The sequence below is a fragment of the Mustela lutreola genome, chromosome 2, assembly GCF_030435805.1.
Source record: "Mustela lutreola isolate mMusLut2 chromosome 2, mMusLut2.pri, whole genome shotgun sequence".
Classification (NCBI taxonomy): domain Eukaryota; kingdom Metazoa; phylum Chordata; class Mammalia; order Carnivora; family Mustelidae; genus Mustela; species Mustela lutreola.
The window spans coordinates 150,034,783-150,050,522 of NC_081291.1; the positions used below are offsets into that span (position 1 = coordinate 150,034,783).

The 15,740-nt window shown below is 37.6% G+C and overlaps 1 protein-coding gene across 2 annotated transcripts in view; it reads right to left on the minus strand.

Moving 5' to 3' along the window:
- CPA3 (carboxypeptidase A3) overlaps window positions 1-10,220 on the minus strand; it is a 31,278-nt gene extending 21,058 nt beyond the window's left edge. For both annotated transcript variants that reach the window (XM_059163830.1, XM_059163829.1), the window contains exons 1-3: window positions 10,083-10,220; window positions 9,909-9,984; window positions 7,209-7,333 (exon numbers count right to left, since the gene is read on the minus strand). In XM_059163830.1, the coding sequence (XP_059019813.1) occupies window positions 7,209-7,333; window positions 9,909-9,984; window positions 10,083-10,150 (269 nt within the window). In that variant the 5' untranslated portion in view covers window positions 10,151-10,220. The remainder of the gene's footprint in view (window positions 1-7,208; window positions 7,334-9,908; window positions 9,985-10,082) is intronic.
- Between the last annotated feature and the right edge of the window lie 5,520 nt (window positions 10,221-15,740).

A 15,740-nucleotide genomic window follows, 5' to 3' on the forward strand; every position in this document is an offset into this window, starting at 1 on the left:
GTAGTAATGGTGAAAGAGGGCATTCTATTTTTTTCCTGCTTTTAACAAGAAAACCAGTCTTTCACCACTACATATAATGTTGATTGCCTTTTGAGATTAATATAGTGGTATTTTTCCATATGATCAAATTATTATTGTCTGTTGGTATCTAGTTGCATTGAATTTTAGTTTTAGATTCCTTAGTATGTTATATGTAATGTTGTAATCATCAGAGATTAATAAACACCCTCACAAAAAGCTTCATTCATCTTATTTTAGATGTAATTATAGAAAGCTTATTTGATCTATAAGGAATACATTGGGCATAGGTAAAATAACTTGTAGAAAGCAGCATGCTATCATTAGGAGATAGCTAATAGCAAAAAGAGGAAAATAAACTATATCAACAGAAGGATTTTGCAAACATAGGTATCACTTGGTGTAAATCCAAATGACCTAGCATATTTTAATAATGTGAATAGCTCTTAAGGATGTCATTCTTTTAAAGCACAGTGTGAAAATTTCTGTTAGTAATGGTAATTCCTCAACCAAATTAAACTGTAGTATTTACTGTACCTTGTTTTTCAGGATAGAGTGATGGCTTATAATAGAAATATTTCATGAAATATTTAAAATCAAGAATTGTTTTAAGTTGTACTTGAATAGTTTCCTTATTTGGATTATCATAGTTCCAAATGATTTCTTATAAAAAAAGGTGTTACTATTGTTTATGAAATGCATATGTATTTTCCTTCTGTTAGCAGTAAGTCCTATGTAGGAAGATACTGTCTATTTTTAAACATGCATTCTAATAAATTAGGACAGTATCATGCACTTTTTCACCTCCATGAGCCCAACCATAAAAGGAAGTAGTGACCTGGTGAAAAGAGGCTCTGTGGTCATTCTTGGATTCCAACCCCATTTTGGCTTAATACTTTATGTGATCTTCGGTGGGTTAACCCTCTCTCTCAGCCTCAGTTTACTCGCTTTTACAATGGAACCAAACATATCAGCCAGGAGTGTGGTGAGGATGAAATGATTTGAAATGTGGGAAGTGATTAGCAAGCCACAGGTACCCAATGAAGCTGAAGTGAAGTTGAGTCACAAAATTGACAACCACTTCACAGACTTAACATGTCTTTAACCAGGCTTTGGTGGTATGTAGTTGTTTGACTCTGATATCTTCAGTTTCTTAACGATAATGAACTGTGACACCGTAGCATCCACTCTACTTGTCGGTTTTTTCTTGCTGATTGACTGATCTGAGTTTGGAGACAGACGATAAATGAGGTATACTTCTAATTAGAGTTTATTTAGCACATGACACCAAGTACTACTCATGAATATTGATTCCTATTAACATTACTGACAAACACATTATTATGCACATTATATCTAATTCACTGTATGCTTGGCTTTTTGACTTATGATGAACCTGGGATTTCTCAGAAGAAAAATTATGACACCAGATTTAGAATCAACTGTGACATGTTGCCCTAAAACTCATGAAGCCTGAGAGGGTTAGAAATTATATTTTGGGTGGTCACTATAGACATAATGAATTCCTTTAATTAATTGTTCTAAGTTCTAAAAAGGGTATGAGGCTTTTGCTCTACCTGCATTTATAGAAGAGGAACCAAGCAAAAGAGAAATTTTATGGTCCCAGAGGTTGATTCATAACATAAAGCAGTATTAATTAGTCACAGGAAGCTCATATCTAAGAATATTTTAGACTTACGTATATCAATTTAGCTCTTGTGGTAACAGCAGCAAAAGAAAATCATGTGAGCTAAAATACGACCTTTCCATAAAGCAGCTGCATGAGGACATCAGAATGGTGCCAGATTGTTGCTGATAAGGACTGGAAATTAAGCCTAAGGCTGGAAATTAAAAACTAGGGCCAGATGTTATTTTCATGAGCCCCTCCACTAAACAGCAGTTAGGCTTAAGCAGATGAAACCAAATTACTTTTTCCCAAATATTATTTTAGCGTTCCAAGATTTGCTTAATTTGTTAAAGAAATTCCTAAATGTAGATGGAAGGATAGATAATTATCATTGAGGATTTAATGATATAAATGACTAATGTTTGTTGAACCTTTCTTATTGCCAGGCATTCAGCACAGCCTGGTATTTATTATTTGATCTTCACATCATCTTTATTATTTGATTTGATCTTTACATCACCACTATGATGTGATGATTTTATTATTTGATCTTCACATTGTCACTATTAATTGGGTACCATTATCACCCCCAAAGGTTAGGGAGAGGTTTCCAAAGTTGACACAACTGTTAAAATACAGATGTTGGGATTTGAACTTAGAGGGGTCTGATTTCAGTATTCCAGCTGTGAGCCATTTACAATGATGCTCCCAATGACAAGGAGTGAAATCTCTGGGAATTGCCCTCAGACCTGTAGTCTTCTTAGACTACTGAGTATTGTGCAAAGTTCTCCCCGTTGACCAGCTTCTCTCCTAGAAGACTGTGTCACAAGTTCAGGAAGTAGATAAGAAGCTCAGAGAAGAGGCAAGATGAGTTCTTTTTTTTGACAATTTCAGGGCTCCTTCTGTTGCTTTTTAAAGAGTAACAAAGAAATGGAGAATGGTAGACCAATGTATGTGACAGCCATAGGCTGTGTGTGTGTGTGTGTGAGAGAGAGAGAGAGAGAGAGAGAGATAGGGAAGCATGTTTTAGGGATGCGAAGTCCTTTTTATGGTGTCTTATAATCTAGAGGTCTGGATTGCCTCCCCTCTTATATGGCCACATTCCAGCAGGATAGGGGCTACTCAAAAAGTGTGAGTTCAGGTTTCCACAAGATCCCATTTGTCCGAAATTACTCCCTAACTGGGTTACCATGTATTCAACTTGGCATTAACTGATATGGATTTCCCAACATTTGAGGCACACCTCTGTGTTGGATAATAAACTTTAAGGCACTAATTTACTCACTAGGAGGGAAAGGGAGCATCTAGTGATAGCCCCTAGTTATCCTCTGTTGTAGAGTGTGTATGTGTGAATGTATGTGTGTGCACTCATATAAATACATGTATAAGTGGTCTTTCCCTCACTTGCATTAGTAAAGGAGAGGAACCAGGCAAAGGATGATTTTATTGTCCCAGCCAATCTTCATGAAACCTCTATTTTAGAGATGAAGAAAATGAGGTGAAGAGAAGTTAAGTAAATTATCGTTGTTTAAATAACTAACATGTAGTTTAGATGGGACTGGACCCAGGCAGCCTCACTGAGAATCCACATTCTTATTTACTGCTTATTTACTTTACTTTACTTTAATTTAATTTTATTTTAATTTTCTTATTTACTTTACTGCTTTCCACCATGACCAACATTTCTTTGCAGTTTGTAGCAGGTATCAACATACATGTTTCATTCTTGGGCAAGTGATATATAAAAATGTAGAACAAAAGGAAAAATGGGACAAGACATTAGGATGATTTATTTGAAATACTTATCTGATAGGACTGTGTATACATTTGGAGTATTAAATTGTGTCTGATCTTTATTAGGTAATTGGATATTAATATGAAGTGTCAGTAAGTCAGTTTGATATAGATTGGTCAGTTTGATATAGATTTCTTTTGCATTTCCCACATAATCTTATGTGCATCTTAATAAGATTTCACTTAATTTTTTAAAAAAGATTTTATTTATTTATTTGACAGAGATCACAAGTAGGCAGAAAGGCAGACAGAAAGAGATGGGGGGATGGGGGAAGCAGGCTCCCTGCTGAGCAGAGAGCCCGATGTAGGGCTTGATTCCAGGACCCTGGGATCTTGATTTGAGTGAAGGCAGAGGTTTTAACCCACTGCTTTATTTGTGTTGTACCATTTATATTAGTAGTTGCTTTCTGAATTACCTTTCATTAATAATTCCTTATTTTCTAATTTTAACTTTTGATCAAAGAAAAGATAATCTAAAATGTGTAAAAGAATTGGTAAAAGCACTGGGGTTTTTAACTACTGAATCTAAATATGGTGTCTGCTCCTATAGAATCACTCCAATAGATCTACTTTTCTTTCTTTCTTTCTTTCTTTCTTTCTTTCTTTCTTTTTCTTTCTTTCTTTCCCCTTCCTTCCTTCCTTCCTTCCTTCCTTCCTTCCTTCTCTCTTTCTTTCTTGATTTTATTTGTTTATTTGACAGAGAGAGTACAAGCAGGGGAAATGGCAGGGAGAGGAAGAAGCAGACTCCCCACAGAGCAAGGGGAGCCCGATGTGGGACTCAATGCCAGGACCCCAGGATCATGACCTGAGTCGAAGGCAGTCACTTAACTAACTGAGCCACCCAGATGCCCCTTAGGTGTGCTTTTTTTAGAAGTCTATTTACAAGTCTGTTCAGGTTTGTTGGTATATAGGTATTATTTGTTTTATTTGGTCTTTTATGATTTTGTAAAATTGTAAATAAAAATGGAGCAAACATGCTATATATATATCTATATTTTTAAAGATTATATTTATTTGACAGAGGGACACAGTGACAGAGGAAACACCAGCAGGGGGAGTGGGAGAGGGAGAAGCAGGCTTCAGGCCCAAGCAGGGAGTCCTATGCAGGGCTCGATCCCAAGACCCTGGGATCATGACCTGAGCCAAAGGCAGACACCCAATGACTGAGCCACCCAGATGCCCCTCAAACATGCTACTTTAAAATTAAATCTGGGGCACCTAGGTGGCTCAGTGGGTTAAGCCTCTGCCTTCAGCTCAGTTCATGATCTCAGGATCCTGGGATTGAGCCCTGCATTGGGCTCTCTGCTCAGAGGGGAGCCTGCTTCCTCTCTCTCTGCCTGCCTCTCTGCCTGCTTATGATCTCTCTCTCTCTCTGTCAAATAAATAAATAAAACAAATGAAATAAGATCTGTCTTGGTAATTTAATTTTCTAAAACTTAAAAAAAATCACACACAGATACTTTAAATAATGGTTTATATGTGCTGTCTAATGAAGGATATCTAAGTAAATTGTTGTGTCAAACCAGCTTCTTAATGTGGTTTTTTTCAGACTGGTGCCTGGGTCCACCAGATGTTTCTGTTCTTAGAACACTTTTCTGTTACTGACTGACACCAAGTAACACATATAATTAATATGCAAATAAAATTATCTATATAATTAGTACTTGGAGAGAAGATTTAAATAGTCCTTATCTGCACAGATCACTTTACATATTTATATTTCTGAGGAAGGTAACTATCTAATTATATGGCTTTCCCACAACTGTGGCTAATTTGGACCAATTTCTGGAAATCATGTCCTAATTAGATAACACTAATTTTTATTGGTAGCTTAACACTTTGGTTCTTGATGTAGGTAGCAAGGAAGTATTTTGGCATAAGACAAAGTGAAAAACACACTGTATTTGTGAGAATCTGGATTTAGACCTCTGCTTGAGTCAGAATTGTTTCAGCCTAAGGGAAACCTAGAGGTCCAAAGAGGAGAGAGAAGTGCTGCCTGCCTAGATATCTTCTGTCACCGCGATCTGTTCTATTGTCCAAACTCATGCCAAGCAACTAGCTTTTTGTCTATATTACTAGTATATTACAGAGAACTTAATACTTTATTTTTCTGTTGCTCTTCAAATCAAATTAAACAAAAGTGACCTGCTAAAATTAATAAATAAATAAGTTAATTAATTAAAATTTATTTTAGCTTGGGCTGGATACCTTTTAAGAATTGGTTGATCACAGGAATTTGGGTCAGGTCTATGCTAATGAAGTAAAATAAAGTGTATAATAATTGAGGCACACATTTAAGAAGACTGGCTATGAAGTGAATCAAGAGACACAGGCACTGGAGAATATACGGGGGGGGAGGAATGATTTCATTTAGATGAAAGAATCAAGACCATCTGAACCTTAGTGTAAGTAGAGAGTCTCTAATATACTACTAGTTTCTGAGATCTTCTAATATACTACTAGACTCTAATATACTACTAGTTTCTGAGGTACGTTTATATAGTGTCTTTCTAATTCTAATTTTAATGGTACAATTTATAAGAACATAGAAAAACACATATTGATATATTAGTTAGAAAGGGTTATTAAATGCTGATAGAAATTAATTCTGAATATGTGCTCCTCAATTATTAATTTCTACATTTGTTTCACTACCCTCTTGAAACAAAGACAGTTGTTAACAAAAATCACAAATAAAGCCTGCTACTTTTTAAGCCATTAAGCCATGAACAAGAATTTTTTTACTTGTCTTATATTTGTCTTTCCTTAATTTCAAAAGAGCTTATATTTATTAAGGATATTGTGGCAATAAGAACACAAGCAAGCTGTGGTAAGCAGCAGTAAATCCTGCTATGCCAAATAACATATTTTTCAGCCAGAATAAGAAGGCTTCTTTAGTTACAGCTCCATGTTGGGTAGCAGAGGCATGAAATAGCAAGTCAAAAAGAAAGAGATAGTGCTTAGTGATTTGAATGGCGAGGGTCTCAGTTAAGGGAATTACTGGGATGACAAGGGCTGGTAGAGTTAAAACCAGACCCCTCAGCCCATCAAACACATTTTGTTTTCTATGTATATGTGAATTTGTGAAATTCATCACTGGGCTCCCTTGTTCAGTGCCCCAGGGCCCAGACTGTGCATGGCCAATGGTTGGTGGGCAATGAATTCTAATTTTCCCTCATTTCTCTATGGGAGCACAATGACTCATTTCTGCATCTTTAGTCACTTAGAATTCACTCCTGTTGGATTTAAATCTTACTCTGTTGCATTGCTTTTGCTTTCTCTGAGGTAGAATTTCTTTCATAAAGAATTATTTATTATATATCTTATATTCCTATATCTCTGACTCAGTTATTTGGGTCTCTTTTTATGTAGCAGGAGAATTAAAATTCTCAAGAATTGGTGCTGGTGGTCACCAGTAGTGCTTGAGCTCTGTGTTGATTACCTTTCAGAGGCAATGAGTGTAGCTAAGCCATTCATGCCTGCACAGATGCACAATGTCCTTAGTAGGAGCTGAATTTTGGAGAGGGCAGACATAGATAATTGCCCTGCTTGCAGATCAAAGCAAAAAAAGATGGAAGTTGAGTGGTCATGTTTGATCTCATCACCTCTGTAAGCAGGCCTCAATAGTATGTTCAGAAGTAACTGTAAATTTTTATCTCACAGAGCTTTCATTTTTTTGTCCCAATTAAAAAAATAGTACTTCCTTCTTAATTTCAAGATACTCCAAACTTTGAGTGTCTAACGCATTTGAATATTTCATAGGACTTACTCATAGTGCATTTTATTTTGATCCAAGGCAGACTGGATGGAGTGGAATTCCTTTTCACTAACTCGGAAGTCTATTGTCATGTTAGCAGCTATGTGGTGGATAGCATCTGGATACCAGAAGTCAAGCTGTAGAGAAGAGTTCCAACGTTAGTCACAGTAATTTGTTCACCCAACACATATTTTTTAAGTAATGCATGTGTCATACACTACAAAAGGAATCTGGACAAAGGTATGGGCCCTTCTCTTAGTAAGCTTAAGAGAGTGTGCAAATACACTATTGAATATCAGGGAGTGGGAGAGATTGTACTGATCATTTGCACTGATTACTTTTTCAGGATATAGATAGTATCTATAAATGCAAAAAAAAAGAGAGTAGTTTTTTCTTAATCTGTTTGCTTCTACCATCTTGGGGTTGAGTGGGGTTGTTTCACAGTTTATTTAACCATAGAATCTGTCTCTAAGTGGGAATATAGATTAAAATATGGCTTCTTCAACCCTGCCCCTGAGTCAGGCCTCAAAACCAGTTGCCCCTGTAAACTCTGGAATTCCTGCAAGTTTTGTGTCCAACAGAAGGCATATTAATCTCCAGCTCTGTTATATCCATATGCCCTTGGGCAATACTAAAACTCCTTGAGTTTCAGTCCTTTTCTGTAAAGGAATAGGGTTAAGAGAACTCCATTTGGAGTCCTCTGTAAAGATTATGAAATGTATGTGAATTCTGGGACCTGCAAACATTTAACAGCTGCTGATTCCCTTTTCTTTTTCTTCCTCTAGCTAAGAATTTCAGAAATTTGGTGAATTGGTCCAAAAGGATAGCATTCAGGTTAAAATAACTTTTCGAAGATTCCAATTCTTGTTGTTCTTCAAAATCCTACTCCATCATGAAATCAACTGAAGTACAATTCCCCAACTTGGGAAGTGTGAAGGAAATGCTCAATTTTTACCCACCATTCCAAGCTTGTAGACATGTCTAAGTCCACCTGAGTATTTTGTAGTTGAATCCCACTCTACCTCTAGGTCAGTCTGTTATACCCTAATATGAGGCTGCTATGAACCAACAAGTATTTATTAGCTTATTTTGATGAGAAACCTGCAGCATAAATTGGACTCATGAGAGATGTAGTATGATTGAAAGGAGTTTGGGTGCTCATGGAGCTTGAACAGTGAGAAAGAGGGTGGAGGAGTGGGAGACCGTAGAGATCTGCAGTTTGGCAGATCATGAAGGATTTCAAATGTCACACCAGTACCAATAGAAAGTGCTTCTATAGTGCTTATTATGACCAGGCATCCTTCTTAGCATCACCAGATTATTAGCTTACTTAGTCTTTATAACAACCTTAAGAAGTAGGTATGATTATTATCCTTACTTTACAGAGGTGGAAATAGATAGAGAGAAGTTAATTAAGTAACTCTCCTAAGGCCACAGAACTTGTGTAGAGCTAGTACTTGAAATTTTGAAGACTGTGCTCTTTTCATACCAGGCTGCCTCTCACTAAAAATCTTCAAATGGAGGAATACAATGATCAAGCTTTAGAGCAGTCAGGCTGGAGTGCAGACGTGGCTTTTTAGGAGGCAGTACTAGAACCTGAACCCTGGATAAGGGGCTATTGAAATAGTCCAGTTAAAAGGTGGGGCAGACAGGGATGCCTGGGTGGCTCAGTTGGTTGGACGACTGCCTTCGGCTCAGGTCATGATCCCGGAGTCCTGGGATCGAGTCCCACATGGGGATCCCAACTCCATGCGGAGTCTGCTTCTCCCTCTGACCTTCTCCTGGCTCATGCTCTCTCTCACTGTCTCTCTCTCAAATAAATAAATAAAATCTTAAAAAAAAAAAAAAGGTGGGGCAGACATAAATTTGTCAGTGACAGGGAGGGAATGAAAAGGAAAGTATGGATTTGAAAAACATTTGGGAAATTAGAAGAGCAGAACTTTTGATTAGTTTGATGTGATGAGGGGGCTGTGACTAGAATAAATCTCAGATTTAGTTCTGGATTTAAGTCTGCCGTGTCATCTTGGTCATTTAATTTACTGTCTTTGAATTTCACTTCTTTTGTTTTAAGTGGGTTTAATTATGCCACTGACCCAAAATCTGTTGGAGAGTTTGAAATCATACATAGAAGGTGACTTGCGCTGTGTGCTTTGTATATGGGAGCCTCTGAATAAATGAGAAAATGGTTATGTTAGCTCACTGGATTTTAAAAGAATGATCAAACTCTTTAAGAGTTTCCTTTTAATATGGGTCTACATTTGGGAACGGTCACATCTTGGTATTATAAACCATTACTTTGATGTTACCAGTTAACCAGTACCTTGATGTTACATAGTTTTAAGAGAAACTATGGCACTGGTGGATATCAGAGTGGGAGAGAGGAGAATGGAGCAAGGGACTAGCAGGGAGGGGGAAAGAGGCCCCCAGAAAGATGTCAAGAATGCCTGCTTCCTTATTTCACAGTTTCACCTAGAAAAAGCTGTTGTTTGCCAAAGCTTTTGGGAGGGAAAAACAGGAGTGGTAATTTGGGGGAAAAAATAAACAAAAACAAGGGAAGCACTATAGTGGTGATTGGCTGAATTATCTAAGTACCTTCTGCCACTTTCCCCTTCTTTGCCTTTGGAAGCTCTGTGTGCATTAAAAATAAAATACAAAAGAGGCAGCTTTTAGAAAACAAGAAGAAAAGATAAAACAACCCTCTAAATGCTTTACCTGGTTGGTTTTGGCCAAGTCCTTTATGATATTTGCTTGTTTTTCATCCTGGGGCTTCACGCGGAGCACCTTCTCCCTTTAAGAATGTAAAAAGATGAAACATGTGAACTGTAAAGAAGCATTCCTTTATCCTCTTCCTGCATAGAGACTGGAATGCAGGGCAGTTAGGTTTACCTGTCAAAGCGGACAGGAGCAATTGCTAGGGTGGTAGCGATCAAACCCAAAGGCAGGATGAACCGCATGGTTCTTCTTTGACCGCCCCAAGATCCTCTACCAGTTTTATGTCTCGGGTCTTATCTGGAGGAGCAGCTGATTTCCTCTGAGGGTTCTGGTGGATGAAATGTTTTTCTAATTGGGGAGGGAGGGATAGGATGGCAACACGAACACCAAATGCCCATTTGGTGGCAGATGCAACGTCACGCTACCCTTTTGGGATTGGGAATTACCCGTATTACAGGTGGAAGGCAAATTCATTTTTTAGGAAATAACTTGTCCAAAATAGCAGAGCTAGTATGTTCACAGAGTTGAGATTTGAGCCCAGTTCTTTGTTCTGACATACAGCTTTTCCGTGATGGAAAACATCACTTCAAATTTGCACTTGGAACCTGAGATGAATTTGGGTATCTGGCTTCAGAACCTTGGTGGGTGGTCCTTAATAACATAAAATATGTTTTTGAAGCTACATTGTAACTTGGTAAGTTATAAAATATTTTGAGTATACTAAAAATACTATAATCTCAAAAATGTTGATGTGTTCACTTTCTGTATTTTGTGCTCTTGCCGTATTTTCTCCGTACCTCTCTGTGAAGAAGTAACGGTTACAGAAAGAGCTAAAGGAATCACATCCCCACTCCTTTCTCCTTCTCCTCCCTCTGTTCTCAGAGATAATCCCTGTATCTAAAGAACTTGAGGACTCCTAGAAGGCACCATTATATGGTTGCTCAAGTGTTTGTTCCTTGGCTGCTTTCTTTAGGGTCTGGATGCAGGGTACAATAAATGCTTTCAGAAAATTGAATTAATGAAAGTCATTTATAGACCATTCTAAATAGTCTCTTGAGGGATCTTTAACTTTGAACATGGGTTATTTGGGAGAAGTCATCACCTCTGCTCAGTAGAATTAAGGTAACCTAACGGAGTGAGTAAACTTAGCTAATTAGATAACTTACTAGACTTTCTTTTTTAAAAGCCACTTCTTCACATTGACAAATGTATATAGCTCGTCCTATAGGAAACTTCTCAGAGTCATGGTTATATAGTTTTATTATCAAAATAATAGTATTGGGGAGATGCCCGTGTTGCATGTACCACAGCAATAGCTTCATTCCCCTCTCTCTAATAGGTGTGGATTAGAACATATCCCCAGGGGGCTCTTCTTGCCCCAACCTTGAAGGTAAGGGAGAGGTGGGTTTTACAAACACCTTCACGTTTTTGACACTGGACAAGCTCATCAACACTAGAAATACCCAAAGCAAATATTTGCTCCATTGCTTCTGAGGATGTATTTGGTAGGGTTAGAGAAGAAAAGGAAGAGGTTGACGTTACAGTGAGAAACACATAACCATAGAGTGGCTCCTTCACCCTGAGCGAGCTGCTTAGTCATCTTTGTTTCCTCATCTGTAAAATGGAGATGCAAATTGGACTCTGTCAAGTGGTGTGAGCAGTAAATGAGATAGCATATGTGAAGGACTTGGTGAATGGTAGGTGCTAAAACATATGCTTGTGCCCTCTAAGCACTTGTTAAGGTTGCTAAGTTCTGTGAACAGACTTATAGTTGACCACTGTCAGCTGGGTTATCAGCATGTATCATGTGGTAGATTAAAGCCGTGGCTACAGTGGTGCCTGGGTGTCTTAGTAGGTTAAATGTCTGCCTTCGACTCACGTCATGATCCCAGAGTCCTGGGATCGAATACAGCATCCCACTCCCTGCATAGTGTGAAGTCTGCTTCTCCCTCTTGGAGAAGTAGTGTAGTTAGATGTAGCTCTTCCCCACTCATGCACCCATTCTTTCTCTATTTGTCTGATGAAGAAATAAATAAAGTGGTGGCTGTTTCCTTTAGGGGTGAAATATCTTTCTGTATTTGTTTTAATGTGGACTACTTCAGGAAAAATTTTTTGTTAGGGCTTTTCTTTTTGGAGTTTTATTTTCTGATTCCTCAAGTAATGAATGCCTACTAGAAATAATTTAGCAGAAACAGAAAATTTGAAAGAAGAAAATAGAAATCACTTTTGATTCTAACATTCTTTTAAGTTTTCTTAAAGCCTTTTTTCTGTACGACTAGTATTAAAACTGGAGAAGGCTTGTATATCTGTTTTTCAGGTCAAGTATGAAGGACACTTCTGTTTTATTTGGGAATCTATGTAAATGTGTGAAGGATTCTAGTATCTCTTAGGATAAGACTCTGATTATAAATAATCTTGGACTTAATATCTGTACGTATTTCAGTTCCCTGTTTCTATAACAGGATATTGGCATGTGATGCTTTTAAGACTTCCCACTATTCCCCAGTTTACTTAGCCTTTGAAGAACAGATACAATAGATAGATTTCAAGAGTATTCTGAAGCTTTTCCTCAGAACAAGTGATTTCTTGGTAGTTATAATTCTGAATAATCTTATATTATTGCATCAAAATTTATAAAAGATCTTGGCATTATGTATAGAATAAGATAATAGCTATTGGACAGCATATTTTAGGATTGACTTTGTAAGGTGGTATGATGTTTCATAGGTCAAATTAAAAGGAAATTTAAAGTTGAATGGCTCACTCAACAGTAATTTTTCATCCTTCTGGATCTCTATACTCCCAGGATATCTAGCCATAGTTTAAAAACTTGTTTTAGGGGCATCTGGGCGGCTCAGCTGGTTGTGTGTCTGCCTTTGACTAAGGTCATGATCTCAGGGTCCTGGGATCAAGCACCACATTGTGTTCCCTGCTCTCTGTGGAGCCTGCTTCTCTTTCCCTCTGCCCCTCCCCTTCTGCTCATGCTGTCTCTCTCTCTCTCACTTTCTCTCTCTCAAATAAATAAAATCTTAAGAAAAATAAGATACTGCTTTATTTTTGAAGCTATATTTTTATGCATATTTTCAAACGTTATCACTATAAAAGAGATATCCTAGAAAATGAAAATTCTCTTGTGATTTTACTAGACTCTTTCAGATACTTCTCCATCTTCAAATCAAATCCAATAAGCTTCTGAAATACCTTTAGATATCTCAGAAAGGGTATGTTGAAAGAAAAAATTGTTGCCTTTAGTTGTGGATATTGGATTCTTAACATGGAAATGAAGCTGCCCTGCAAAATCCTGCAGGAAACTTGTCTTCATTATTTGAAGGAAAGGTAGCATTTCTAGACAGAGTTGTGGGTGTGTAGTTCAGGCAGTGTCAGAGCTGGCTAGAGTGGGGAGAAGTGACTATCTGCTCAAATGAGATGACCTAAGAGGATCATCAAGACCCCATTTGGCCCCCAAATAACCTCATTAGCTGTCATGGTTCCTTCTGTTTTTCCTCTGTGCCTGAAATTTTCTTTGAGCAATTCATATAGGTTAGCTAGCAAAAACAGGTGAATACATGGGATGTTATTCTAAATGTGAAGAATCTACTCCCATATTCCAGACTGGAAAATCAGTCTTGCTATGTTATAGCAACACTGTTTGACATAGGAAAAATTCAGGGAGCCATTTCTGTGCTGTTGGCTAATTACCATTTGGGGAGATAAGGGCTTGGGACTGAGGAAAGGCTCAGAGCCTGTCCTGGGATCTCAATGTGGGGGTAATTTAAAGGAGGGAGTTAAAGGGAGGTGCTCTTACAGTCAGAGGCTCTTGGGTGGGCAGGGCTGGGTAGGAACTCTTTGCAGTCCCTGGTCCACTTGTAGGAGGTCATATGGTATTACTGCACTGGGAAGGACTAAAGCAGACATGTCTTTTTGTTTTAGCTCAGTTTAGCTCAGGCAAGTGGCACTCCTAACCAGCTTGCTGTTGACTTTCAGTCGGCCAGAGATACAGCAAAAGTTTTTCTGGTGTAAGAAATCTTGGATACAAGGGATTTTAAATGAGAATATTTCCATACTTACTTTCCTGGTCCTTACCTTTAAAAAAAATTCCTTGGAATTTTTGAACATTTCTAATCTCTAATTTAAAGTGCTCAATTTAGAGACGTAGTTCTTTATGGTTGACACACACGACTTTTGAACTTTGGATCACACACAACATTTCTTAGAAGTCAGTGTTATCTGCTAGAGGTAGAATATGGGAGTGTCTTGTGGAACTATCTATGGATTGAATGATATACATCCAGCAAGATAACTTCACTCAGGTAATTCTGGTTGAGTTAGCTCTCCAATTCCCAACATGGATATAAATTTAAATAACACAGGAAAAGATAATTTAACTAAATTACATCTGTTTTTTCTGTTGTGATCAGTACTGCTTGAGAATTCATGGGAGTTTCTTTTTTTTTCACCTAAGTGTCTCTGTATCTATTTAAATGTACTAAATTTTGTCAATTTGTTTGACAAAGTGTGGCAGCTGCACTGCTACCATCTAGTGGACAATTAATGCAATTAATCATTCTTTGGCTTGACAGCTTCTGAACTACTGTGGCTTCAAAGGATTCTTCTTTTGTTGTTGTTGTTGTTGTGTTTCATTTCATTTCATTGTTTTAATCACAAAGTATTCTTCTTTTGAATAGGACACAATCATAGATATTTTAACATGTTTTGCTCGATATGGAATCCTGTTTTCCTTGGATCCACATAGAAAACAACGAGTTCGTATTTTAAAGTAAATAGAATAGTAAAGTAGATTTTAAGTTAAGAGATGCTCCTGAACTGCAACTAAATACCTATTATTATATTTTAAAATTTGAACTTTGCATAATACTCTCTGACATTAGCATGTTCAATTCTAATTCTGGGAAACTTCAAGTCATGGAGTAATTTTTACCTCTTTTGTTTAAGACCAAACACCCTCTTGTTTTACCTCCCATCTGCTTCGTATCACTCTCCTTAACAAATCTCCTTGTTAACACCCTTCTGACACCCTCTTGTTTTACTTCAGTCTGCTTTCCACCTTAGCTGGTTGACGTTTTAAAAACTCTGATCATGTCATTTGCAACTGAATGTTTTCCATGGCTTCCCATTATTCTTAGACCAATGTTCCAAACCCTTAAGCTCTAAGCTCTATTTAATAATCCCTCCCTCCCTCCTCAGCCCCAGTACATGCCCTTCTTCCCTCTGGCTTTCTTCCTAAGGTTTCTGCATCTTCACAGGGCTTGGAAGGGGCACTCTCTTCATCCAGATCATTGTGATTCTTTCTTCAGGTTCCAGCATTCTCTGAGAGAGCCTTCTCTTCCACATCAGGGAGGTAGACTGAGTATATGTTCTTTTTACGTAATTTGTCTAGCACTTACTTGCTTAATGTAAATTAAATCACGAATTACTAAATAATTTGTGAAATATCTAATTATTTATTTCATGTCTGTCTTCCCAAATGTTCATTGAAGGCAAGAATGGTCTTTCTTTTTCATTGTTCTGTCTCTAATTGCTTAACAAAGTGTTTGACATGTAGTCGACAGTTCATAAAATAAATGAGCTGAGAAGAGAGCTAAAGCAAGATGGGAAGATGCGGTCTTTCCCCTGAATTTCCCTGTATATATCTTCTTCCTCATAAGCCCCCATTATAACCGTACATCTCTAGACTCTGCCAGTGTTGGCAAATACCCTGAGGACTTTAACTCCTATATAGTTGATCCGCATCATTACCTGTGGATGGCTTGCTTAGTCACTGGTTCACATCATTTTTCCCCCCAAAGAAGTAGACAGTCTGTCAGGTTTCTA